The sequence below is a fragment of the Leptodactylus fuscus genome, chromosome 2 (genome assembly GCF_031893055.1).
Source record: "Leptodactylus fuscus isolate aLepFus1 chromosome 2, aLepFus1.hap2, whole genome shotgun sequence".
Classification (NCBI taxonomy): Eukaryota; Metazoa; Chordata; class Amphibia; order Anura; family Leptodactylidae; genus Leptodactylus; species Leptodactylus fuscus.
This window is the reverse complement of record NC_134266.1, coordinates 121,527,897-121,555,387: the sequence shown is the minus strand read 5'-3', so window position 1 is coordinate 121,555,387 and position 27,491 is coordinate 121,527,897. Positions and strand designations below refer to the sequence as shown.

Below are 27,491 nucleotides of genomic sequence, written 5' to 3'. Positions count from 1 at the left end.
TATTTGCAGGGTGCATAGATACCAGTTGAAGGAAGCGATTATGCGCAAAGTTTGGGAAGTGCCGAAGATATTGTTTCAGGACTCTGAGCTCCAACTACTTCCGGATCTGTCACGCCTCACCCTTGCTAAACGGAGAGCGTTGAAGCCTCTTCTGGATGTGCTCACCCAACATCAAGTGCCGTATACTTGGGGCTTTCCTTTCCGCCTTCAGGTCCGTCATGGCGGCCGTGTTGTTTCCATGTCCCATCCGGATGAACTTTTCAATTTTGCCTCTGCCCTGGGCCTCCCATCTGTTCCTGCCCTCTCATGGCCTCCGTTTCCTGGTGATCTCCTGTCGGCCCCTCCTGCCCGTCCTCAGAGGCGTTCCGGGAGGCGCCGCAAGACCAGCTCCTCGGTGGAGACGAGTCAGTCTCAGGCTGCTCCTGGCGCTTCTACTTGATTGCTCTGCTGTTTGTGACGGGCTTCTTTAGTTTGGACTGGTCTCCCTTTATGTTCCTGGGATATGCGTGGGGGTGATAGGGATGTGTGATGCTTATTTTTATATGCGGTGTTCCTGTCCTCTCCACCAGATGGCTCCCTTGTGGGGTTTGTTTCCTCTGATTATTGTGTTCCTGTTCTTATTGTTCTATTTTTTCGGTCAGCATTTTATTCTTTACTAGATGATTTACTGTTTCGGTGTTTTTGCCTGGGGGCCTGGGATGGGGTACCGGCTGCCATATTTGGAAAAGCCCGTTTCCCACCGGGGTCTCCACGCTTTCTGTTTGCGTGGTCTTTGGCAATCTTTTTCTTTGCCGCTTCCCCACCTCTTTGTGTGGAGTTCTTCTCTCCACCCCACTTAGTTGGTTTTGTTTCTTTTGTCCTCCTGTCCTTTGTGTTTCATTCCTGGTTGTTTCCTTCTATTTCCTTTTCTCTCTCTTACTCGTTTTTCTTAATCGTTTTCTGGTTGTCTTCCGGTTGTTTCGTCCCTTTCCCCTCTCTTTCCTCTCCCCTCGGCCATGTCCTCTGTTAACTTTTGCACCCTCAAAGCTCGGGGCCTTAATGTCCCTCAAAAACGTAATCAGATTCTGTATCAGTTGCATAAACAGCGCTCACATGTCCTTGTTTTGCAGGAAACCCATTTTAAGAAGGACCACGTCCCGGACATCCGCAGTCGTTACTTCCCTAAGTGGTTCCACAGCGTCAACCCTGTTGCTAAGTCCAAGGGAGTCTCAATTGCTATCCACCGTTCCTTGCAGCATGAGGTTCTGGACACCTGTATCGACCCTGAGGGTAGGTTCCTCTTCTTGAAATTGCGCACGGGAGGCACGGTTCTTACCGTGGCTGGCTGCTACCTTCCGAATCAGGGTCAGTTGGCGTACTGTAGGTCCCTTATCCGCAGATTGGCAGACTTTAGTGAGGGGGTTGTAGTTTTGGGTGGTGATTTCAATTTTGTGCTGGACCCCCATGTTGACTCCTCTCCCCCGCGTCCCCCCCACGCTCCCTCGCAATTGCGCCGTTTGTAGTCGGCCCTTCATAACTCCCAATTGGTAGACGTCTGGCGTATCCTACACCCTCTGGATAGGAATTATACTTATTACTCCCCGGCTCATAACTCTTATAGTCGCATTGACTTCTTCCTGACCAGCCATCATGTCCTGTCCTGGTCCCCGGTAGTCCGTATCGACTCGGCCCTTTGGTCAGACCATGCCCCTGTTCATTTGTCCTTGGACATCCCTGGTTTGTCGCGTCGTCCATTTAACTGGCGCTTAAACGAAGGCCTATTGAAGGACATCTCCTGTAGGGAGGCTGTCGGGGAGGCTATCCGGAACTTCTGGCTTGATCATTCCCTTGACTCTACTTCCCTCCCTATGCAATGGGAGGCTATGAAGTGTGTAGTGAGGGGGGTCCTTATTCAGCATGGCGCTCGTCTTAACAGGGAGAGAGCCGTTGGGGTTGCTGCCCTTTTGGGGCGGATCCACGATCTGGAGGTGTCCCATAAGCAGACCGGCTCCCGTACAACCTTCACTGAGCTTCTTAATGTTCGGGAGGAACTCCGTGCCCTTCTGGACGGGAAATATCTGCGCTTCAGGGATCGCGTTAGAAAACATTATTATGAGTTTGCTAATAAATGTGGTCGTTCGCTGGCTCGGCGTCTCCATCCACGTGACTCCCCCGCGTATGTTCCGCGCTTGCGTACGGGATCGGGTGGTTTAGTACATAATCCTTCTGACATCGCTGTGGAATTCCGCTCGTTTTATTCCAACTTGTATGATATTCGCGGTCATTATGCAGACCTAGATCCATCGGCGCTCCGGGATAAGATCCGTCGTTATGTTACGGAGACTGCTCTCCCCTCCCTTTCTAGTGACGATGCGGAAGCCCTTGAGACACCATTCTCGTCGGAAGAAGTCGCCGCGGCGATTCAGGAGACGCCTGCGGGTAAGGCGCTGGGCCCGGACGGGTTCACTGCTCGTTTTTGTAAATGCTTCGGTTCTCTGCTCTCCCCGGACCTCGCACGGGTGTTTAATAGTGTGGGGGAGTCGTCGCCGTTTTCTGCGCAATCCTTGTCGGCTCTGATCACTGTGATTCCTAAGCCTGGTAAGGATCCTGTGTGCCCTGCGAGTTACCGGCCTATCTCCTTAATCAATATAGACGTGAAATTGTATGCGAAACTGTTGGCAAATCGTCTTTCTCCTTTCATGCCTGCTTTGGTTCATAGTGATCAGGTCGGCTTTATTCCGGGTCAGGAGGCACGTGATAATGTCTGTAAAACTGTTCTGGCCATCTCTGTAGCCCGCTCCACTAGAGTCCCTCTTTGCTTGCTTTCAATTGACGCCGAAAAGGCGTTTGATCGCATCCATTGGGGGTTTCTTCGGGAAACCCTTGTGCAGATCGGTATTGGTTCCGGATTTTTGGGCAAGATCTTGGCTCTCTACGGGAATGCGTCGGCGCGTGTCTGTGCGAACGGAGTAATTTCGAATCCCTTTTCAGTCCGTAACGGTACCCGCCAGGGTTGCCCCCTCTCGCCGTTGCTTTTTGCTTTGGTGATGGAGCACCTGGCGGTGGCGTTGCGCCATTGCCCAGATGTTCACGGTATACCTCTGGGGTCTTGTGTGGTCAAAGCGGCGTTATACGCGGATGATCTTCTGCTTTATGTCTCCGATCCGCGGGTGTCGTTCCCGGCCATTCTGCGCGAATTTTCTCGTTTTGGTGCCCTTAGTAACTTTAAGGTTAATTTATCTAAGAGTGAGGCCCTTAATGTCTCACTTCCACCCTCTGAGGCTGAATTTCTGGCGTGGACTTTCCCTTTTAGGTGGCAGCCTTCCTCCTTCAAGTACTTAGGGATCCGTATCTCCCCTGATCCTGCTTCTCTATTCCAACTTAATTATCTCCCACCTTTGGATGCCATTACTACGGACTTACGCTCTTATGGCGCTCGTCTTCCCTCTTGGTTCAGTCGAATTCATGCCCTTAAAATGGATATCCTCCCCCGGTTTTTGTATTTATTTCAGGCCCTTCCTATCCCTCTCCCTCGCACTTTTTTGGCCAAGGTACAATCCTTGTTTGGGAGGTTTGTTTGGGGCTCCTCTCGGAGCAGACTTGGGTTCCGTACTCTCGTCAGGCGTAAGTCCAGGGGAGGCGTTGGCCTTCCGGATGTGCGCCTGTATTATCGCGCCTCGGTTTTGCTTTGTTTGACTGGCAATTCTGTCACCATGACAAGAAGTGGGTGTCCATCGAATTTGATCTGTTATCATCCTCGCTCTCTTCTTGGCCGTGGATTCCACCGCATTTTCGTCCCAAACCCCCTGGCCTTTACGTTCTCCCTTCGCACTTCTTGAAGGTGTGGGATTTGGTCTGCTCTTCTGGTCGCTTGGCCCGTGTTCCAGGCCCCTTGACTCCTCTCTTCGGGAATCCTATGTTCCCCCCTGGGTGCTCAGTGGATCGGTTCCTCTGTTGGGAGAGAGAGAATTGCACTCGTCTTCAGGAGGTGGCGGGCGACTCCCCGCTCCCTCCTTTTGCCCAGTTATGTAGTTCTCACCCTGACTTACACCTCTCGTGGTTGGAATACGCCCAACTCCAGTCCTTTTTGAAGCGGTTCTCGCTTACTTCTCACCTCTCCCCTCCGGCCTTAGCCTTAGAATCCTTAGTTGGGCGACGGACCTCCCCGCCTCGCGCTCTTTCACTGTTGTATGACGTTCTCCTTTCGGATGTCACTGCAGGACTCCCCTCTTATGTTACTGCCTGGAATTCCGATCTTCCTGTGAGTCTGTCTTCTGCGGATTGGGACAGGTCCTTCTTGCTTTCTCATAAGTTGGCCCTGCCGTGTAGCGCTCAGGAGAAAAATTTTAAGATTCTGTCCCGGTGGTACAGGTGTCCGGTGCTTCTTCATAGGATTTTTCCTGCTGTTTCGGATTTATGTTGGCGCTGTGGCTCCGCTAGGGGTACTATGCTACACATTTGGTGGGATTGTGACGTTCTGCGGCCTTTCTGGGATGCGGTGTTCTCATTGTATTCCACGGTCAGTGGGCGCTCTGTGACTGTTTCTCCTCAGCTGGCGCTTCTGTCGGTCATCCCTGGCAAGCTGTCGGCGATTAAGGAGGACCTCCTGAGACATTTTCTTACGGCCGCCAGGGCTGTTATTCCAAGACACTGGCGCAGCTCCACCCCACCCTCCCTGCTTGAGTTCCTCCAGGAGTTTCTGCTTATACAGAGGATGGAGACCCTGGTAGTGGAGGATTCTCCCGCTTATTCCAAGTTTGAACTTCGATGGCGCCCTTGGATTCTGTTTCAGGAGTCCTCTGCTTTTTCTACTGCCTTCGCCTGAGTGTGACATGGCCGTCTGCTTTCCTCCCTCTTTTTCTTTCTTACCTTCCCTTTCCTCCTCTTCCCGTTCTAGTTCTGTTTGTGGTCTCACTGTCTTTGTCCTGTGTTTGTTTGTTCGTTCCCTGTCTCCTCCTTATTCCCTTTTCGTCTCCTCATTGAGCTATTTTTGATCAATGTGGTGAGAGGTCTTCTTTGGCCTTCTCGCCTACTGCTATATGTGCCTTTTTTTTTTATTGATGCTCAACTTATCTTTGTTTATTTGTGTTGTATTTTTATTGAAAAATCCTTAATAAAACCCGTTTAAGCATAAGCGAGCAGTGCAGTTTAAGGTGGACTGGAGGGGGGACGAAGGTGTTTGCTGGGAGTTCATGTAGAAGGGTGTTGCAGTAATCTAGGCGGGTGATTAAGAGGGCCTGGACGAGCGTTTTAGTAGTTTCAGGGGTGAGGAAGGAGCGGATTTGGTGGATGTTCTTGAGTTGGAGGCGGCAGGAAGTGTTGAGGGTTTGAACATGTGACTTGAAGGATAGGTCGGGATACAGGGTTGCCCCAAGGCATCGGGCCCGTGGGACAGGGGTAAGTGTGGTTCAGTTGACTTTGATAGATGGGTCAGGTGGAGGGGCCATACGGGGTGGGGCAAAGATGATGAACTCCGTTTTCTCCATATTGAGTTGGTTACGGCGGTTTCAGTGGAGAGATGGGATCTGAAGTCTAGCTGTAACCAGTCAAAGAATAAAGTTGATGAGAGATAGGAGGATAGGTTTGTTTTTTTTTAAGGAGTTTTGAGGCATACTGGATCTGTCAGGTGGAAATATAGTTGGCTGGAGATGAAAGGTCAAGAGATGGTTTCTTAAGAATGGGTATGACAAGTAGTATGTTCAAAGGCAGAAAGGAAATTGCCACAGGTTATAGAGGTGGGTTAGTGCAGGAGTAAAGACTTTAGTGATGATGGAGATGAAGATGTGATTGGTTAGGGTCGAGTGCAAAGGTGGTGAGGTGCAATTTGAAAATAAGGTGGGAGAGCTTCTTATTTGTGATGGTGGAGAGCAGGTTATGGTGGGATAGCACACACAATGATGGTGATGGTGTCAATTTTGTTTTTGAAATAAGAGGCAAAGTCTTCAGCTAGGATAAGTGATGTTGGAGGGACCCCCGGAGGACAGAGAGGGAATTAAAGGTATTAAATAACTTGTTCAAAAGTTCAGTTTCAGTTTAAACACCGAAACTACAGTGCAGTACCAAGTCAGCCACAATGCTTGACACAGTGCCACATCAGCTGTCATCCCAGTGCCAATCCACAGTAACCGCCTTTATGTGTAATCCACAGCCCAGCACCTCTCTCTCATTCTCCTGCATTTCCTTTTTGTCCTGTCATCTCCTCCGACATTAACCAACATTCACTGTGTTGTGCTGGGGAAGTGGGTGCATTGATGCGTGTCATTTAAAATTGGAGCCCCATGCTAGCTGATGACCATGTACAGGGCCGGCTCCAGGTTTGTGTCGGCCCTTGGGCAACAGAGACCCAGTGAGCCCCTTTTGAAGTAACTCATGCACCCCACAGCAAAAAAATGATACAACCGGTTCAGACATCGGAAAGTAAAGAGGAATTTGAGGAAGACATCTGCCTTGTATTCTTCTTTAATAACACTACACAAAAAAAACCCAAAAAACTTTCTGTGGATATCTTGCTATACAATAAATTGATAGTTAATTTGAACATGCTGATTTCAAATATGCAAACCGTTTTTCTCTATCACCCTCCATTCTTGAAATATCCACGATCTTAAATTTTATATTTAAATTAATTACTTCAAAACATAAGAAATGTAATTTTTGCACAAAAACTTTGTTACGTGAATTTTAAACATAAACATGGCTATAGCTACTGAAATTATATATAACATATATATAATTATATGATAAACAAAGATTCAGTTTGAAGTCTAATACCTTTAAAATATGAGCAAAAATTCGTTAAACATGTTCATGGTTTAAATTTCTCGTCAGTGGACTTCTGCTTATACTGAGTTGACAAATCAAGTCCAACAATAGTCTGCCAACATCGCTGCACTCCACCAACCCTGTTAGCGTGACTCCAGCACCGAAATGACCTGGTGGAAGCGCTTGCTATGTTTTGCCATACAAAAATGACAATCTGTTGAGTGATTGCTTTGCTCACGCCATAACATAGGAACTCCGAATGCCATGTGATTGTTTTTCTTTGCCTTCCTGTTCCAATCATGCAAACTGCATGAGCATGGCAAACATATGAACTTTGGGCCCACGACTTACCACAATCCACCTTCAATTCAAAGTGTAGTTCGTATGCTTTCTTTACTAATGGCATGAAAGTCTTCCGATGTGACTTGTCTGTTACAAAGCCACACACATAGCAAAAATGATCAGGTGAATTTACGCATCCTCTGGTCGCCATATTTTTAACAAATCACCACATTAAAGGCGCCTTATCATTGGGAAAAGTCCTTTTTAGCTAATCACATCCTTGCATAACCTACCTTTTGTATGTAAATTGCCTCACTAGATTTTGAATGTCTGTTTTTATTCATATACTAATGAGCCTTCTCCGTGCACTCGGAAGTCTCACTACGCATGGTCTCCTGTGTATATAGAACAGGCTCCTGCTGCTTACTCCTCCTCCCTACTCTCATACATAGTACACAGCAGGGAGAGGAGAGCTGGCTGACAACTTCCTGTGCACCGAGAAGCTAATTAGCATATGGATAAAAAACGGACTACTGAGGCAATCTACATACTAAAGGTAGGTGTGGATTATCCTTTCTAAAGGCTATGCAAGTATGTGATTAGTTATAAATGACTTTTGCCAATGATAGAGCCCCTTTAATAAATAATTATAATGCAATATTCATATATATATATATATATATATTTATATATCTTTGAGAATATATAATATATATATATAATATAATTTTGTATACTGTCAGAAGCTTGTAGTCCTATTTAAGCAAAATAAAAACATTTGACAATATCTTAACAATTTGACCTGATAGAGCAAAATGGTTTTCAGATTTGAAATCAGCATAAAAACTGCTTTATAAACAGTTAATGACATTTAAGATATCCACAGCGTGTTTTCAAGTGTTATTCACGGTGCGGAACATCAGCATTCTGTTGCAGTTTTCCAGCACTGATTAGGCTGAAATGAATGAGTCTTAGCAATCAAGTCACGGCCTCCAAATCAACAACAGGATTTGCTGCAAAATCCAGCAATCCTCCAATTAGTTTCAATAGGAGACAGAATGAGCGAGAAATCTGCTGTTGATTTAGGTGCAAAATCCGCATCAAAATCAGTGCCAGATTCCACCAAGTGAACAGGGCCTGATAGTGTTCACAGTGGCCCCAAACAGTATCATATGCTCCGCAGTGATCCCCACACACAATATTATATGCTCCGCAGTGGCCCACACACAGAATTATATGCTCTGCAGTGGCCCCCACACAGCGTCATATGCTCTGCATTGACCACCATGCAGTATTATAGGTTATGTAGTAGACCCCACACAGTATTATAGTCTCTGTAGTTGCCCCCACAAAGTATTATATGCCCATCAGTGTCCCTCAGGTAGTATTATATGCCCAGCAGTGGCCCCCACATAGTATTAACTAAGTACCAACTAAGAAGAAGACGAGACTCCACGGACTGCTATACCCCAAATCAGCCACCCCCCCCCCCATACTCTCCCCCTCGACTCCAACCCCCCCCCCATACTCTCCCCTTCGACTCCAAATCCCCTCCCACCACCACTTTACTAGCTTTGGCAATGCCAAATATCCATTCGGACCTGCCAATAAAACCTATTAGATTTGTATTATATGCTGCAAAATGGCCCCCACACAGTATTATATGCTCCTAAGAGACCCCCCCCCCCTTCCCAGAACTGGTGCTATTATTATACTTTGGGGTCACCTCAGAGCCCACAGTATAATAATCAAATGTCCAGGGCAAGTGATTAACATAAGACTTATACTCAACTTACCTCATCTCTCCTGGGCATCCTTGCTCCTTTCTCGCTCCTCTTTTTCCTTGCGACTGAGGTCCTGCAACCCAGACGTCACTGCTGGGGCCTGTGATTGTGCCTAAGCGGTCATGTGGGGTGCAATGACGTAATTACACTGGTGTGCCCCACCATAACAGTGAGGCAGGAGGAGCAGGATCAGAGCTCCAGAGTGGATGCTGGGCACAGGACAGGTGAGTATAAGTATTTTTTGGTGACGTGTTACATTCTATATCTCGCATGTGTGGTTATAATGAAGATATATGAAAGTGATTACAATATTAAAGCAAACTGATAAGCGCACTGGGGAAAACACTACAAACAAAAGGAGGCTCTAGGACTGTGGTGGCGAACCTATAGCATGCGTGCCAAAGTGGGCACTCAGAGCTGTCTTCGTGGACACGTGCCCAGCCAGGCTACTCTATCACTTTATTCATATGCTAATTAGCCTCCAGCGTACACCCAGGAAGTCTCAGCGAGCACACACTCTGCTGTGTGTACAGCACAGGCTGCTGCTGACTCCTCCTCCCTGCTCTCACACACAGCATAGAGAGGAGTGCTCACTGAGAACTTCCTGTGCTCACTGGAGCCTAATTAGCATATGAATAAAAATGGGCTCATTCAAAAACTACTGAGGTGATTTACATACAAAAGGTAGGTGTGAAATAGCCTTTCTAAAGGCTATGCAAGGATGTGCTTAGTTAAAAATGATTTTTCCCAATGATAGAGCCCATTTAAGGTAAAAATTGGTTTATTTATATCTACAAATGCAAGCAACAGTGGTTGGCTGTCAATGCCAGGATGCATAATGGGTGCTGTGGCACCAAATTTCCTTCTGCTATGTGCTTGGATGGTCGATAGAATGATCGGATGGTGGACAAGGAAACTGAAAGCTGCACATGCTTGTTGGCAGATCAAACAATACTCTCTACTAATGGCCTGGTTGAGCTGGCCGGAGCCCATTTCCACCGTGAGGTCTTATATAGACAGGTGTGAGCCTTTTCTAATCAAGTCCAATCAGTTTAATTAATGGAGTAGTAGAACCATCTCAAGGAGGATCATAAGGAAATGGACAGCATGAGTGTTAAATAAGAGTGTCATAGCAAAGGATCTGAATACTTATGACCATGTGATATTTCAGTTTTTCAATAAATTTGCAAAAATATCTACATTTCTGTTTTTTATCTGTGAAGATGGGTGCTGAGTGTACATTAATGAGAAATAAAGTGAACTTTCTTGATTTTAGTAAATGGCTGCAATGAAACAGAGTGAAAATTTAAAGAAGTCTCAATATTTTCCATACCCACTGTACATGAGTTTGGTTGGCACAGGACACAACCACATGGTAACTAAATAGGACTAATGAAGGAAACCGATCTTTATTATTACTTTAATGATGATGGAGAAATTATTCTGTATTAATACTGCATATACACTAGCACATATGATGACAAGATAATGCTGTAGTATACACTGAGACATGGTGATGAGATAATACTACAGTAATACTGTATATACACTGCCAGACATGGTGGCATAGTAATACTGTATATCTTCTGCTCCTGTTATATACCTGGACAGTTAAATGAGTGTCAAAGGTCACTTCAAAACCGGACACACAAATACACTCTGCAAGTCATATATAGATAATGTGAAGGGGCAATGCACGGACATGGACCATAATTTCTTAACATACATTTGACTCCCCTAGTCCATTCCAAAAATATAGTGGCTGTCAAAGTGGTAGACCTAATTATACAGTCCCATATTTTAGGCATTGTATATAACCTAGTTTAGCACTTTATATAAAATTAGCTATTAGTAATAATAGCTAATAAGGGTTGTCTGACCCGTCTTGCAGCTGCAATGAGTGGCGGGGTGGCCTTGCATGGACAGCTCTCCATTCACTTTTATAAGACTTCTGAAAATAGCCAAGTCTTCCTGTTCTGTTACTTTCAAGACTCCCATAGAGGTAAATGGAGAGAGGAGCTTATGCTTGGCGACCTCATAATTCATTGAATCTGTGAGATGGGGATCGGGAATCCTCGTATTCAAGATAAATGTAGGTCTCATGTTTCTGACATATATGCCGTATTCTGTGGAAAACTGTCGCAGTTGGGCACATCCATTTATATCCGTTTCAGTATCAAAGAGACAAAGAATAATTCTACTATCGATGTAACACTGTGAGGTTTTATTTACAGAATTCACATACATCATTGTACCCAGCAGTCTCTTCTAATTAAATAGCTACATATTTAGGAACATCAGCAAGCTCATCCACGCATTTTCAACCATGGCTGGGATATTCCTTTTTTTTCTTTTTTTTTTTTTTTGTGTTTTTAAGTTGCTTGTCTTGTGAACTAAACCTTGTCAGTCTTGTTTTAATATAAGGTGCATGTTAAAAAGAAAAAAAAAAAAAAAAAAAACCAACACAAAAATTATATCACTAAGAAGTGTCCAGTATTTGTCAATGGTAGATAGATTGTGGCACTGCTACTCTCTTCTAGTTGTAACCACCAATGTTTTGGTTAACATTCCCTTCATGGAGCCAGTAATGGTGAAATCCATTTTGCTTTCAAGCAAACAGCAGAAAGATTAAAATATAATGACATCTGTCCTACAATTTCTGCCGTCTTCTGAAGGTCCAGGAACTCAGATATATATTGTTTTAAAATGTTATAGGACTTCTGCAATGGAAAAGAAAGAGGAAATGGGGAAGAATTAATATAATGCAAATCATCCAATGTCATGCAAAAGTCATATTCTGGGCCGGCTGTGAATGTGATCCATGTTCCACCCGTGCACCAGTGTCTCCTTTCATTCAATGAATAGGAGCCACAGAAGCACAACAGGAAAATCAGACAGGAATAGGACCTGTTCTTTATTTTGTGGCCCAGACGGTCGGCCCGCACACGGGACATTATAATTCATGGCCATGTCTACGGGCCCCTAGAAATTATTCAGGAAAAACCCGGATAGCACACTGACCTTTCATACACTCATCTGCAAGGGGTTTAAGGCTCCTTCTACACCACTTTTATTGGGTACATTAAGGGATAGGTTTGTCTGTCACACTGTTTGATCAATATGATGAAAATGAAGCTTGTAGCCTTAGTTCCACGTAATTATTTTGTACTTCTATATTGGCACCTGTGTTTTCAACCAGCTATTGGTCTTGGCTTACTTACACTGATGCAAAATACTGTCACGTGAATAAGGCCTAAATGAGCAGAGGCAAGGATTACATTATGAGCCAAGCCATCATCTGAGCGCTCTGACAGATTTTGTGCTGTAATATTCACAGCAGCCTGTGATGTATGATAACACAAGCAGGCTGCCACAGACAATAGATAAGACTGTTTATTAAATACTGATTGGACTTTTTTTTTTTTTTTTTATTTACACCAAAAATAAATATAATGCAAAAAAAATGCATTCCAAAAGTGTCTCTATCCTTAAAGGGATTCTACCATTTAAAACTTTTTTTTCTAGTTGACACGTCAGAATAGCCTTAAGAAAGGCTATACTTCTCTTACCTTTAGATGTCCTCTTCGCCCCGCCGTTCGGTTAAAAATCTGTTTTTCATCGGTATGCAAATGAGTTCTCTCACAGCACTGGGGGCGGGCCCCAGCTCTCAATGCTGCGAGAGAACTCTCTCCAGCACCCCTTCTTCTTCTGGAACGTCCTCTTCATCTTCTTCTTCCGGCGCTGGGGTCACACTAGTTCTATGGAGTACAGAGCATATAAGTGTAACCCCAGTGCCAGAAGAAGAAGATGAAGAGGCCATTTCTGACGAAGATGGAGGCACCACTGGAGAGAGTTCTCTTGCAGCATTGGGGACGTCCCCAGTGCTGTTTGAGTGCTGGGGCCCGCCCGCAGTGCTGTGAGCGAACTCATTTATATACTGACAAAAAAATGGATTTTTTACCGAATGACAGGACAAAGAAGACATCTATAGGTAGGAAAAGAATAGCCTTTCTTAAGGCTATTCCAACGTGTCAATGAGAATTAAAAAAAAGTTTTAAATGGTAGAATTTCTTTAAAAATACATTACACTTTATGGCTAAAATTTAATGTCAATATAGTCTTAGAATTTGCAGGATTACATAAGCGTTGACTTCCTTACCTGTTATTTGAGGTGCCTGGACAGTTGAATTTTTTATGAAACTATCTTTGCTTCCAAAAGCAATAATGGGTTCTGCGGGAGGAATAACTTTATCTCCATTAGAACTGCTAATTTCAGATAATGTTATCACCTCCTCAAATGCAGGGGATGAATCTTTTGAGGAGAATCCATTTTCCTGTTTAGTGGGTTGCACCCCATTCACTATGTGTCCAGGTTGCCTAGGTAAAATAAAATACATTAGCCTGCATGCTATGGTTGTACAAAAACAGATAAACGCATAAATACATATGTTAAAGGGATCATCAATGGAGCTAGGCTGGTCCCCTAGAGTGATGAGGAGTATATTTGCAGAGCAAAGTAGTATACCAGAAGTCACTGAGCTGCTGCTGCTGCTGCACTGGCTCTCTGACTCCACTCTCTATATGTCCATAGAGTACAGTGGAGTTGATAATTTGACCAAGAGTTGCTGCATCAGCAGAGGTACAAGACTTCAAGCTACCTGTGCTGTGCTCTGCAAAGTTATTAATTGGGGCTCCAAGTCTGGTGCAGGGAATATGCACTGGTAAAACTCATTTCTCCCTGCATAGGAAACCCATCCCAAGAAAAATGCTGTCCAGCTTGCAAGCAGCATGCTATAGAGCAAAAAGGAGCGGAGCATATTGATGACGAAGCAGGGTACAAAACACATGTGGGGGCTCTGGGTGGAGGTCGCAGTGGTAAGCATACTCCACAAGGAGTTAATTTAAATTTGGTTATGCTATGTAGTCAGGCTTTGATGTGTTTTACTCTTTGTACAACAGTTATATGTACTCCTTCTCCCATATGATATCATCTATATGTGATTGATACTTACTTCACTATACTTTATCATATTTGATTTTGCTTTAGTTGGGTGACCCCATATACTTATGATTATTTTCATCACCCACACCATATGGGCATGAAATAGATGCACATCTATTTAATTAATGGGCATAATACAGAAACAGTACTGCCTCCTATATGTTGTCTATTGTGATTTACATGTGACCCTGCGACCTCCACTGGCATTTTCGATGCAATTCTTTTTAATTGCTTTTAACCATTTTGTCTTTTCTTTTTTTCTTGATATGTGTAATATTAATAAAATTATTTTATTAAGAACCTTTTTGTTTTTTTTATTTATGTTGTTATTTCTATACAGATACCATATAGGTTTACATATTGATGTATAAGTTTGTGGGAAAAGATTCAGTATAAACTAATTTATCCAAACAAGTCTCTTGCCCTTTGTTGAGACATCAAGGAGACATTTCTACAAAGAGCTGAATGACTCATTCATATATGAATGTGTGTGTACAGTATATGTTCTATTGAATCTTTTCATCAATCTTGTACATGTTCTGCTTCACTTGTCCAAAATCTGTTGCAGTGGAAAGCATCTGCTACATCTGACCAAGGAGAGAGTTTGGTTAGTTACTATTTTGTAGTGTAAGTAAGGGATTAGTTACTGGTCTTAAACAAGTAACCAATTACTGCGTGCACTTACCCCTGAGGTAAGTCAGGTGCTGTCATTTTGTCCTGTATTCTTACAACTTTCTTCTCTGGCAGCTCGATCTTCATGATTACCTTTGATGATTCTGCTTCTTCTGCAAACACCATAGGAAGAGATGAATAGATTACATTTAATGTGAAGTGGCCCTGTAGCTTCATTGACTTTCCAGGATAAGCTGCCAGGTGTATACATAAAGAGTTACACTTTCTTGTCAGCAATTGGCTTATATAAAGTGGTTTGTAGCAGTCTGTCCCCTTGCATGTTATGTTTGGTGAGAGGAGACTAGCTTTCACTGCACACATTAGGTAGGGCTATCTGAGTGAGGACCATGCAGGACATATAAATAGAAGTACTGATATGAATGAATATCAATCAAATGCTTTTATTGCACTAGAAGGTTCCTATTCAGCTCTAGCATCAGCCTAAGCCTGCACTTTCTGCTTACTCCTCCCCTTCATTCTCTATAGGCTTCTATAGACATGGATCATCTGAGTAATGTGACCTGCAGTCCCACTGGAAACCGATAATGCAGGATTTTCACAGAGAAAGGTAATTTAGCATAGATAGGGGAGCATGAAGACTTTGATAAGATATATTAGTTTCTTATAATCAAAAGTGTGGTTATTTAATGTTAGCTATTTATCAATTACCTTTGCTGGGAGTAGAATCTTGTTTGGTCTCCTTTCCATTCACTGTTTGTTTGTCTTCTTTTTTCTGTAAAGATTCAAAACTTCACATTACATATCGTTTTTGTTTGTATATTGAACAGTCCTACAGTTTTCCAATGTACTTTTCGCCTCCTCACAGTTTTCTAGATCTTCGCTTGCCGTCATTCATTTTGCTTACTTCCAGTCCATGGTCATGTGATGGACACAGAGGTGCACAGCTTGTTATGGTCACAGCACAATAACCAGCTGTGCACCTGTGTCAGTCCATGGTCATGTGATGGACACCTTTATCCATTGTATAAAAAAAACCTGACAGCAAGCAGAGATGTAGAAAACTGTGAGAAGTATATTGGAAAACTGTAGAAATTTTCATTATGCAAACAATAACATTGGTCTCTCAATATCTGTCTAAAACTGGACAATCCCTTTAAGGCCCCATTTCAAGGGCCTAGTACTGTGCCAATTATTGGCAACAGCAGCTCATAGAACTGGTTGTTCTCAATAAGTGGCTCGTGTAAATATGCAAAATCATATAGGGAAAAATCACATTTGCTCATTTGTTGGGTGACTGCATTTTTAATGCTAAAGTCAAGACGCTACATTGTTGGCAGCATGTCACCCTGTGTAAGCAAGATATTGTGCTGCCAACAAATGCAACCTCCAGACAATAATCAATTCACTATTTCCCATACAGTGCTATGTAGTAATAGTTATAATCTACTGCTATTAAATGCAGCAAAGGAGCAATGGGCAGTGATCATGGTCTGCAAATGTAAAAGGGCCTGTTCATTGTAAACAATTGTGTCTTGTGGAATTACTTGCTCTACTTACCTGAGCGTCTGATTTCCGTGTCCTTTTCATTATCTCTTCAAGCCGCTAAAATAAGCAAAGACCAAGTAGTGAGTGAATATTCGGAATAAGAGCAGTACTCATTTAGCTGTATACAAGAACCAAAAATTCCAGCATTACAATTATACTGAAGGTGACTTTACAGAAGACCTGGAATTTACTAACATTCATCATAAACCTCTGTGCTATGTGCAGACAGAATTTGTTTTATGTATGATTAACAGTGAATTTGTCACATCTTTTAGAGTAGTATTTTTAAACCTTTTTCAAGTACCCCTTAGTGGGAAAAAGTCCCAACTGAGTATACGAAAAGCAGTGATCACTTAAATGTGGAGTGGAATAAACAAACCGTAATATTCACCTCCCTTGGGCTTCAGTAAGGGTCTCCATCTTCTTCGGGACTTGTCCAATCACAGGCCTCAGTGGTACCCAATGTCATTCAGGAGGCTGGAATTAGGATGGGGACTTGTGCTGAAGCCCAGGGAAGGTGAGTAACACTGTTTTATTAACCTTTATTGGTCCTCCACAAGTGATATTCTGGGGTCTGGAGAGACCCCCAGAGTGAACCCCATGAACTACCATTATATTGGGGAGGGGGTGGAAGGATCTCACTGCAGTGTGTACCCTCATGGGTATGTGTACCGCAGGTTGAGAATCACTTCTTTATAGAGGACAGTTGGCAGGATCTGTATGAAGTATTTAGGGCAGTCACCTATCTATAACATATGGCCAGATTTTACACACTGTAATATTCATAATTTTATTAACATTTTGGTTCTAATATCTAAGGATCAAATTAAAACAGACCAATTGCAATGTGGAAATAAAGTATTTTACCGAATATTAGCATGCAGGAGTAAGTAGTGCAAGAGCCTTATATATCCCATTCATATGAAATTTCTTTCAAAGGGGCTCTATCAGCAAAATTTTGTTGTATGAGCCCCACATATGCGTGAATAGCCTTTAAAAAGGAAGATCACGTCGGATCGTGCACGACCGCTCAGCGTGCACTTTCAGGTATCATTTACATATATGTTTTTATAGTTTTATTTTAAAACGGGAGCGGGGTTTAAAATAAGATTACCTGTGCCTGAATAGCCGTTTTAAAGGCTATTCACACATATGTGGGGCTCATACAGCAAAATTTTGCTGATAGAGCCCCTTTAAATATGACACTACTTTATTACCTATCCATAATCTACACTGTTGTTCTTTACCTAACAAAGGTTTCCCTTGTAAATGAAGGAAGGATCAAAATAAAAAAATGTAGCAAAATTTCCTGGAAATCCAAAGTCAAGCTGTCAAATCTCCCCTGTATGAAAAAAAGAGAATTCACCAAGCCAGAAGATTTAGTTAGTACCTTCTTCCGCTCCAAACGCTCCTGCTCTTCTCTCTGGAAGTGTTGTTCCCTCTCCAGTCTCTGCTTTTCTGCTTCTTCACGAGCTTTGGCTTCTGCTTCTTCTTTCTGAAGAAATAAATGTTTGGAAGGTAAATACACTTCAAGAACATTCTGTAAAACAGTCTGAAATGGCAAAGAGATCTAAAACTATGATCATACAAAAGAACTCTTTAAATATAGCATTGAGTGACATTTTTAAATAGCTTGGATAAGCTGGTTGCACATAGTCCTGGATGAATGGTTTTTAACTGCGGTAATATCTAGCACATGGTACTATGCATCTCACCGCTAGGTCACCAGCCATTCAACTTATAACCTCTGGATTACTGGAATACTAGACATGTATTCTCATAACTGTAATTAAAAATTACTAATTTCACTAATCGATACAAAAATACTTTTCCACAAGTCTGGAATATAATGGTACAGTAAATTGCATTAGAGGGATTGTCTGGGATACATATTTTTACAATAAGCCCAACATGCCCTTCCAACTTTCTAAATAACATTTATCTTTTTTTTTTTAAAGTTTTTTTAGTTTTACCGTAACATCTGTAGGTCAGGTCACAAAGAGTCATGTAGCGCCGCATAATATGGACTGAGAATACGCAATCCATATCATAATGTGAAGGGGCCAATGTGGAAGATTATAATATGCAGGGGCCACTATGGATCATATTTACTGTGCAGGGGCCACTGTGGGGCATTATACTGTGTAGGGGCCACTATGGAGCATTATACTGTGCAGGGGCCACTGTGGAGCATATTTTACTATGCAGGGGCCATGGTAGAGAATATATTACTGTGCAGAAGCCACTGTGGGGCATATTATACTGTGCAGGGGCCACTGTGGAGCATATTATACTGTGCAGGTACCACTGTGTAGCATATTTTACTGTGTGAGGGCTATTGCGGATTATTATATACTGTGCATGGGCCACTGTGGAGCATTATACTGTGCAGTGGCCACTGTGGAGCATATTTTATTGCACAGGGGCCACTGTTCAGCATAATACGGTTTATGTATGAATGTATGTATGTGTACATATCTATATGAGATAGATAGATTTTTTTTTTTACCAAATGCCAAAAAAAGCATGAAGTATTCATTGTTTTCCTGAAGCTTTCTCTGTGTGACTAATGATGAGATACGTAGGTGATTACAATGTTACAGCCAATGGAGAAGGTTATTGAGTGAGAACTAGGAGTCTAAAGGATGGCTGCTGAGGTTGTAGTGGGCAGGCTAGCTAGGGAAAATATAGAACAGGAAGATGCAGATGTAAACAAATTCAGAGGATGCCAGGAGCTCCCAGAGAACCCCAGAAATCACTCAAAACACTGCTAAAGGTATTTGGGTACCCTTATTATCCTAATATTAACACTAACAGATCTTTATTTAAAAATCATTTTCTGCCTGGAAAACCCCTTTAAACATATACCAGTGCACAATGGGTGTACTACATGATCAAAAATTGTACCAAAAAATAAATGCAATCTCTTAGATACAATTATTTACTGTGTGTTTCACATGCAGTATGCAGTTTAACATAACTGCAATTGTGTTTATTGCAGTAAAAGGCATACAATATGGACTTTTCTCTCCGCAATTTTTAGGCGGAAACCCAACAGACCCCATTCTAGTCTATGGGGTCTGCAGGGTACCGCTTTTTAAGCAGATCGGTTTCCGTTTTTCTGGTCCCCAAGCGAAGCCGGAGAATGGAAACCCAAACGCGGGTGTTAACAATACACCAAGATAAAAATACAAATAAAATAATTTACTAAAGCAGCAACTGGTATCACCAAGTACCAATTTTTCCATAAATTACAAAAAAATAAATATATCAACGAGGGTTGGTAAACAATGAGATAATAGACATATGGTATGCACACTAAAAACAACAGGGGGCAGCAAAGGCTCATCCTTTTTGCAGTCCTACACATAAAATATATTTGCAAAGACTAGTGCTGCATATGTTTTGCATGATCTGTTATGGATCAGTCATATGACCAACAAACAGGACATCCACGTCAATAACTACATTACAAAACGGACTTGTCACGTGGTTTTTCCAGCCTAAACTGATTCAGCATCATGATGTCCTTCAATAGGCTTTCTGTTGCTGACATGTTATCAGTCATTAAAACCTTAGAATGTCTTATACAAAGTTTACCTTAAAGTGGTCCTCATCAATGTGCAGTTTTATAGGCCGCTAGAAAGCAGACAGTGAACTGAATTCAGCGCTCTGTCGGCTTCTTATGGTATGTGCCCTGCTGCTGGAGATATCGGTGCTGTTAATTTCGACACAGGTATATCCCCACTGTCAGCAGGCCAAGCCTTACAGCCTAGAGTCATCACCCCTCCCTCCCCACTGTACTCTACCATAGTCTGACAGTGGGGAGATATCGGTGTCAAAATTAACGGCACTGGTATCTCCAGCATTGGGGCACATACTGGGATAATCAACAGTGTGCTAAATTCAGCGTACTGTCAGCTTTCTAGCGGTATATAAAATGCACATTGATGAGGACATGAAAGTTGCTCTTTAACTAGCCATAGGGGTGGGACAGCTTTATCCCCTTCCCTCATAGATTGTAAGCCCTCGCGGGCAGGGCCCTCTACCCCACTGTGCCAGCCGATCACTGTTAGTATGATATGTACCTGTATATTTTGTGTATTGTATGTAACCCCCAAATGTAAAGCACCATGGGATTAATGGTGCTATATAAATAAACAATAATAATATCTATTCATGCACTCATTTCGTTAATTCATACACTGGCCATAGGATATTAGCCTGAGGCCTGAAAGGTGAGAGATAAGTCAGATTTAGTTTGCATGACTAGATGAAACTGCTCCCAACCCCGTGACAAGTTAATATAAATTTGCATATGAAAATATAAGGTTTTAAAAACTTAGAACTTGGCTTTTTAGAAAAAGGAGCTTAGGGAGCGGTACTATAGGAATGGTCATTACTTGAAGCTGAACATGCTTGGGTCAATTTTGGGTGGAAAAAACACCTGACAGGTTCCCTTTAACCCTTTCCCAACATACACTATACTATTGTGGCAGATTTCAGGCCATAGTCACTGGGTCAGAATTAAAAAAAAAAAAAAAGTTACACATATAAAAGTTCAAATGACCCTACGGTATTTCTCTAGATCAGAGATAAAAATAAATAGTAAAACACATACACATTAGACAATGAATAAAATGATTCTTTACATGAAAATGGGGCTCCAAAAATAAGTGTCAGTAAAACTAACACAAAATTCAAAAAAAGTGTTTAAAGATCTGGCACATGACTATACAATGTTGTACTGTTATCTCACTTGTTTCTGTAGTCTCTCCATCTCCTCTTGCTCAGCCCTGGCTTTTTCCTCTGCAGCCTTCCGCTGTTCTTCCTCTTCCTGTTGACGTCTCTCCTCCTCTGCTTGCCTTCTCTGCTCCTCCAGACGACGGGCTTCAGCCTCTCTCTGGAGTCTTTCCTCAGCCTCTCGTAGTGCTCGCTCTTCTCTTTCTCGTCTAAAGTTGGCAAAAATTTCTGATGAGTAAACATCTATTCAACTACAGTACAAAAATATTTTAAAAAAATACTGATGGGCAATATATAAGAACCAGTAGCAGGTCGCAGATTACTGGATAAGATGCTTTGGCTCAATGACACTAGAAAGATTTACCAGGTACAATAAATACAAAACAAAGGGGTTGGCCAGTTTCACCCAAAATTAAGAGACAAATATTATGGTTTGTATAATGAAAAATTGTACAATTTTCCAATCTACTTTCTGTATCAATTACTTGATGATTTTGGTCAGAAAGACTGTTGCCATAAAAAATAAAACTAGTATTTTGCAACTTTCAGATGTAATAGTGGGTATTTTTTTGCACTTGTGAGTACAGTCCCTACAGAGTTCTGACAATAACTGCAGTATTGTGAACTGAAGGATCTTCACAGGTTGTGTTCATAATACATTAGCAATAAAGCACCAATATTAGGCCAATCTAAGAGGCCCTAGTTATTCCACAAGTTAGTGTTAGGCCCAATTCACATATGCATTCAGATCTCTGTTTGGGAGTCCACTTGGGGACCCCCTGAATGGAAACCTATACACATTAAAAAGCATTTACCTGGAAAACCCGCAGACCCCTTAGACTATAATGGAGTCTGTGTGGTTTCTGCTCAATTTCCGCACGAAACGACGGAGAGAAAAGTCCTGCAAGGAGCACTTTTCTCTCTCTGCATGATTCGTGTGGAAATCACACGGATCCCATTATAGTCTATGGAATAGTCCTTAGGTAACTGCTTTTTAATGTGTAGAAATTTCTGTTCGGGGTGTCCCCAAGCGGATTCCCGGAATGCAGATGTGAACCGGCCTTATATTCTGCAAATACAATTTAACCACTAATTTAATCTACATGCAGATATTGTTTGGACACATATATGCGCTTTTGGTGTGTAAAACATGCACCTGTAAATGTAAATGTAGGGCGGTATTAATAAACTCCTTGTGTATTACACTTTTTGGAAAGTATTTTCAAGAGCCATCCATGTGTCATCCGCTCTGTTTTTCACCGACCTGTACACGACACACATGCTGTGCATGTAGCCCAAGTAGTTTCCCCCCCCCCCACTAACAACACTTTATGCTCTTATACAGAGAGCATAAGAATGGGAGTTTCCTATCTTAAAGGATCAGTTAAGGCCCACAAGTCAAATACTCCCTGATCATGAAGTGGTGGCATACAGACAAGCCATCTCCCCATGAGATGAGAATACCTCCTTAAAGGGAATCTATCATTGGCAATAGGCATTTTTAACTAAACATATCTTTGCATTGCCTTTAGAAAGGTTATTCCAGGGATACATTTTATTCTCTCATCGGCGCTGGTGTTTTGGAATGAGCCCAGTTTTATTGATATGCAAATTAGCCAGCACGGAGCACCAGAAGTCTTCTAACTGTTGCTTGAGCACTGCAGAGAAAGGGAAGGCTGATTATGATGATGATGATGATGATGCGGTCCTCAAGGAATAGTTAGAAGGCTTCTAGTGCTCCGTGCTGGCTAATTTGCATATCACTAAAATTGGGCTCATTCCAATAAAAGAATAAAATTTATCCCTGGAATAACCTTTCTAAAGGCCATGCAAAGATATGTTTAGTTAAAAATGCTTATTGAAAATGATAGATTCCCTTTAAGTAAAGAGGCCTATCTATATGTAGTAATGTAATATAATTTTCACACTTGGACATGATGGATATGCCACCATATCCACAATGCAAGTGTGGATATAAAAATCCCTGTATTGTATGCGCTTCCAATACATTTCTGGCAGGCAGAAAAAGTTCCATTAGTCAGAAAAGACATTTTTGTCCATCACAGGACTGGCAGTTGTTCTTCTCCATATAGCAAACCACAGCACAACTATATGAATGTATACGAGATAATGGAGCCGGTGGTTGCATCCCACCCTCAGAAAGTTAATTATGTCTACCTTTGTTGTTCTTCTCGCTCCCTCTTTTCCTGTTCCTCTCGCTCTCTCTGCTCCCTGGCCTGTCGTCTCTTCTCTGCCAGTAGGCGAGCAGCTTCCTCCTTATCAGTTGTGCCAGCCATTGGCTTGCTTGGAGAGGGAGCTGAAGAGGGAGTGTTCACCGCAGCTGAAACAGGCATAAGGACTTGAGCAGGAGAACTGACACTTGATACTGCACCTGAAGAGTCTGGAATATGAAAAGGACAATATCAACAGAATATCACACATTTAAGATGAATTTAGAGTTCTAGCTATGGTGTACAAACCTGCATTTGGTGCTGTACTAGAACAGGCACTTTCTTGTGTCTCCTGTGCCTTCGTTGTTTCCTCTAGCTGAGGCGCAGGAGATGGTTGTCTCTCTTTGTCAACCTTATATTCTGCTTTCTTCTCTCTGACCTTGCCAGGGGTCTTTTCTTCCTTCAATTTCTCAGTCTTGGTTTTTGACTTGGGTGTCACCTGGGCACCCTTTGGAGAAGACTGTTTTGGTGTTAATTGCGCTGTTTGACTTGGAAAGGGTGAAACTGGGCGTTTGGTAGGGGTAGACGGAGAGGATGGGCGATTTTTAGACTTCAAGCTGTGAGAAGGAGAAACACTATTACAAACATATTCCAAGTGGACAAAAGTGTGGATTCTCCCTCAGCTTTAAACCCACCTTTTGTCTGATGTGGTTGATACACGACTCATAGTTGCTGGAAGGGATTGGCGTTTCTTAAGTATACGCTCCCTACTTAGAGCACTCCTTTCACGTTCATTTTCTCTGTCTTTCTCCTTCTTCTCTTTCTTTTTCTAAGTATCAGAAACTATCAATTAAGCCTTGAATATTTCAGGAAACACATATTAAATATCCTTCAGTTCTACAGGCTGTAACATGGTAAGGGCAAATGATTTTGAAGTACCTTAAAGGGATCACATATGGCCTGAAACAAAATGTAATTGTATTGCCTTCCTGTGTTCTAACTAGAACGAAGCCTCCGACAGGAGGATGCTACTTACCGGGGAGGAATCACTCCTTTTCCTGGGTGTTATGTCAGGACTGCCAGCTGTGGTTTTACGGCGTTCAGAGCAGCGATGCTTGTGATTATTACATGGTGTGAGAGGACTTGCTGAGGCGGAACGGGGACATACAAGGGAACCTATTAAACATATGAGAAATGCAAGAATCAAGAAAAATGTCTGATCACTCTGTAGCTGCAGAAACACAACCACTCCAACTCTTACTCAAGTCTCTGCTGTTACCAGGGAGCGTTGCTGCACTGCGGCTCCGTGCTAAGAAGGACAAGGTGGGTGTCATCAGACGATCAACAATACTGCTCTCCCATGGGCTCAGCTGCAAACTCCTGTCTGCCAAGAGATAAGCAGGTCAACATAGCATATAAATGGAAGGAATGGCAACAGTGAATAGTAAAAGCAATATTGACTGGTAATACCAAGAAAAATGCTCTGTGTGAAATGTTTTACCACTACTTTTTTGTATTTAAATGATAGCAGGGTTTAACAAAAAACAAAACCCACAAGAATGTATATATGACATATATCATGCAGATTAGCTTCACTGATTAGTATTGTTTATTAAAGTGTAGCCATTTCTTTATTTTTGGCAATATTAGAGTAAAAACATGCCGACTGTACAGACACTACAGCAGGGAGTATGTGCATAGCAGTAAATTAAATAAATGGACATTAAACTTCAGAGAAATGCCAAATACTATTTGCTTCCATGATGTAGTGTAGTACAGCCCCCTTTTCCAGAGAGTGATAGGGAAGATACATAAGGAGCACTGTCTGAATGCTTAGTGTGGCTATCCTCCATTATCTAGGCATCCAGCAGTAAAACCACTCCGCCTTCTCTTGACAAAAATATAATGCTGTGCATTCTGTCCCAGCCTAAACAGAACAGCTGGCAAGCAAGCAATGTTAACCTTCTGGTGGCCAGTATGAAAATCTATATTATTTAAACATATATATTGTTGTAGATATTAACAAAAAAAATTAAAAAAAAAAAAAAAAAAAAAAAAAAAACTTTTAAAATAAGTTTTAAATTGGCACAAGTGGACCCTAATAATGGTCGTCACTGGAAATCAATACATCCCATTATACATAAAACAAAACAAACTTTAAGAACGTCCGTTAACGAGTACAAAATGCTCAATTGCATACACCATTTGATTCTCACGGTTCCCCTGATCTATTTGGTGGTGTTCTTTTTAAAATGTACACCCATTCAAAAGATATGGCCCCTGGACGATTATATGAAGAGCTCAACGGAAAAATGGCCTAAGTCCACATTTTGTCATATTTCAAATTATTACCTAGAAAGCTTCTTTGTACCTCGTTCTATGCATTGGGTTTACAAGGTACCTAGGATTAATTACCTAAGTCCATATATTTCAATGCAAAAGAATTTACATTCAATGGAATAATGGCCTAAGTCCAATACAAACTTACTTCACTCTCGTTGGTCATTTTTTCATTGAAATCGTGACTTCCGGTCTGTTGTTTATATTAGTGTAAAAACTTTGTCTTATTGTTTAAAAGGCTCTAAATCGACTTTTGCACATATTTAGCGCCGAAAAGGGAGGCAGGTAATTATTCTTCTTCATCGTTTAATAATAGTAGTAATTAATTAATAATATTAAATAAATAATATTTATACATGAAGCTGCAATTTTTTTAATAAATAATACAATTTATGATTAGGATTAACGGTGTTCATTAGCTGATTACATTGGATAGATATATTCCACAATAATGCCCGTTTGCTTTAGGCTAAAACTTTAAATTTCCTTTTTCTCACAATATTGATTTTTGGACTTAGGCCATTTTTCCGTTGAGCTCTTCATATGTAAACTAGCACGGATTCTCCAATTGGGCAGGAATATTTTCTCATAGAAAAACATAAGGTTACTGCCCACTTAGAGAATAAGAGCTAGTTTGCATGTACGGTAATCTTCCAGGGGCCATATCTTTTAAAAGGGTGGATAGATTTTAAAAGGAAGATCAGGCGAACATGGAGAATCAAACAACGGAGACAGATCCTCTTTAAAGTATACAATAAATAGTTTCCAGTAAAGCTAAAATACTCAGAAAACCATAAATGATCTTTTAACTCAAGTTGGGATCCAAGGTTCAAGGCTCATCCCTCTGCTCAAAATAATTCTTCAAATCACAAAGAACAAACCACATAGGCTGCCTTTTTCTGTGTGATATCCCTGACTCAGAGAACATCTGATGTATCTGAATAAATTATTCTAGACAAAAAGTGAAAGGATGGCCATTGACACCTGATCACTACTTGAACTAGTACTCTTAACTGGACTTAAAGTTTAACTTAACTTGTGTACAACTTTTAATTTTCTGGTAGATCATTACATTCTTTTAAAATACTTTTAAGCAAATTTTGCCTTCCTTCTGTGAAATCCGGCAATTTTTTCACTCTCTCTTGCATATGTATTGAGAGCTGTTTCTGCCTCTTACTGAATGTTACTGTGTATGGAATATAGACTGTGTAATATGTAGAAAAAAATGAGGGTAGGGAGGGTCGCTTCAAATAGTTATCTCTCAGACATTATAAAACATTCAAACTTGCTTTTTGTGTCATATGAAAGAAAAGATTCCAGAGATGATATGGGTTGAAAACGCAGTGGGAATTGGGATTTTTATATCATATAAAGTCATGGCCAAAAGTTTTGAGAATGATACAAATAGTAATTTTTACAAAGTCTACTGCTTCAGTTTTCCTAATGGCAATTTGCATACTCCAGAATGTTATAAAGAGTGATCAGCTTAACAGCAATTACTTGCAAAGTCAATATTTGCCTAGAAAATGAACTTTATCCCCCAAAACACATTTCAAAATCATTGCAGCCCTGCCATAAAAGGACCAGCTAACATCGTTTCAGTGCTTGCTCCATTAACACAGGTGTGGGTGTTGATGAGGACAGGGCTGGAGATCAATCTGTCATGATTAACTAAGAATGACACCACTGGACACTTTAAAAGGAGGCTGGTGCTTGGCATCATTGTTTCTCTTCTGTTAACCATGGTTATCTCTAAAGAAACACGTGCAGTCATCATTGCACTGCACAAAAATGGCCTAACAGGGAAGAGTATCACAGCTAGAAAGATTGCACCTCAGTCAACAATCTATCGCATCATCAAGAACTTCAAGGAGAGAGGTTCCATTGTTGGCAAAAAGGCTCCAGGGCACCCAAGAAAGACCAGCAAGCGCCAGGACCATCTCTTAAAAGTGTTTCAGCTGCGGGATCGGGCTACCAGCAGTGCAGAGCTTGCTCAGGAATGGCAGCAGGCAGGTGTGAGTGCATCTGCACGCACTGTGAGGCGGAGACTCTTGGAGCAAGGCCTGGTCTCAAGGAGGGCAGCAAAGAAGCCACTTCTCTCCAGAAAAAACATCAGGGACAGACTGATATTCTGCAAAAGGTACAGGGAGTGGACTGCTGAGGACTGGGGTAAAGTCATTTTCTCTGATGAATCCCCTTTTCGATTGTTTGGGACATCTGGAAAACAGCTTATTCGGAGAAGACGAGGTG

At 41.9% G+C, this 27,491-nt stretch overlaps 1 protein-coding gene across 6 annotated transcripts in view; it reads right to left on the bottom strand.

Moving 5' to 3' along the window:
- Nucleotides 1-11,016: 11,016 nt before the first annotated feature.
- Nucleotides 11,017-27,491, bottom strand: part of MAP7D1 (MAP7 domain containing 1) — a 63,228-nt gene continuing 46,753 nt past the window's right edge. For 3 of the 6 annotated variants that reach the window (XM_075264506.1, XM_075264510.1, XM_075264509.1), the window contains 12 exons: nt 24,163-24,285; nt 23,938-24,077; nt 23,597-23,730; nt 23,211-23,518; nt 22,909-23,131; nt 20,747-20,939; nt 17,378-17,482; nt 16,000-16,044; nt 15,151-15,214; nt 14,495-14,594; nt 12,967-13,184; nt 11,017-11,527 (listed from right to left, as the gene is read on the bottom strand). In XM_075264506.1, the coding sequence (XP_075120607.1) occupies nt 11,517-11,527; nt 12,967-13,184; nt 14,495-14,594; nt 15,151-15,214; nt 16,000-16,044; nt 17,378-17,482; nt 20,747-20,939; nt 22,909-23,131; nt 23,211-23,518; nt 23,597-23,730; nt 23,938-24,077; nt 24,163-24,285 (1,664 nt within the window). In that variant the 3' untranslated portion in view covers nt 11,017-11,516. The remainder of the gene's footprint in view (nt 11,528-12,966; nt 13,185-14,494; nt 14,595-15,150; nt 15,215-15,999; nt 16,045-17,377; nt 17,483-20,746; nt 20,940-22,908; nt 23,132-23,210; nt 23,519-23,596; nt 23,731-23,937; nt 24,078-24,162; nt 24,286-27,491) is intronic. The other 3 variants (XM_075264508.1, XM_075264511.1, XM_075264507.1) reach the window with 2 other exon arrangements.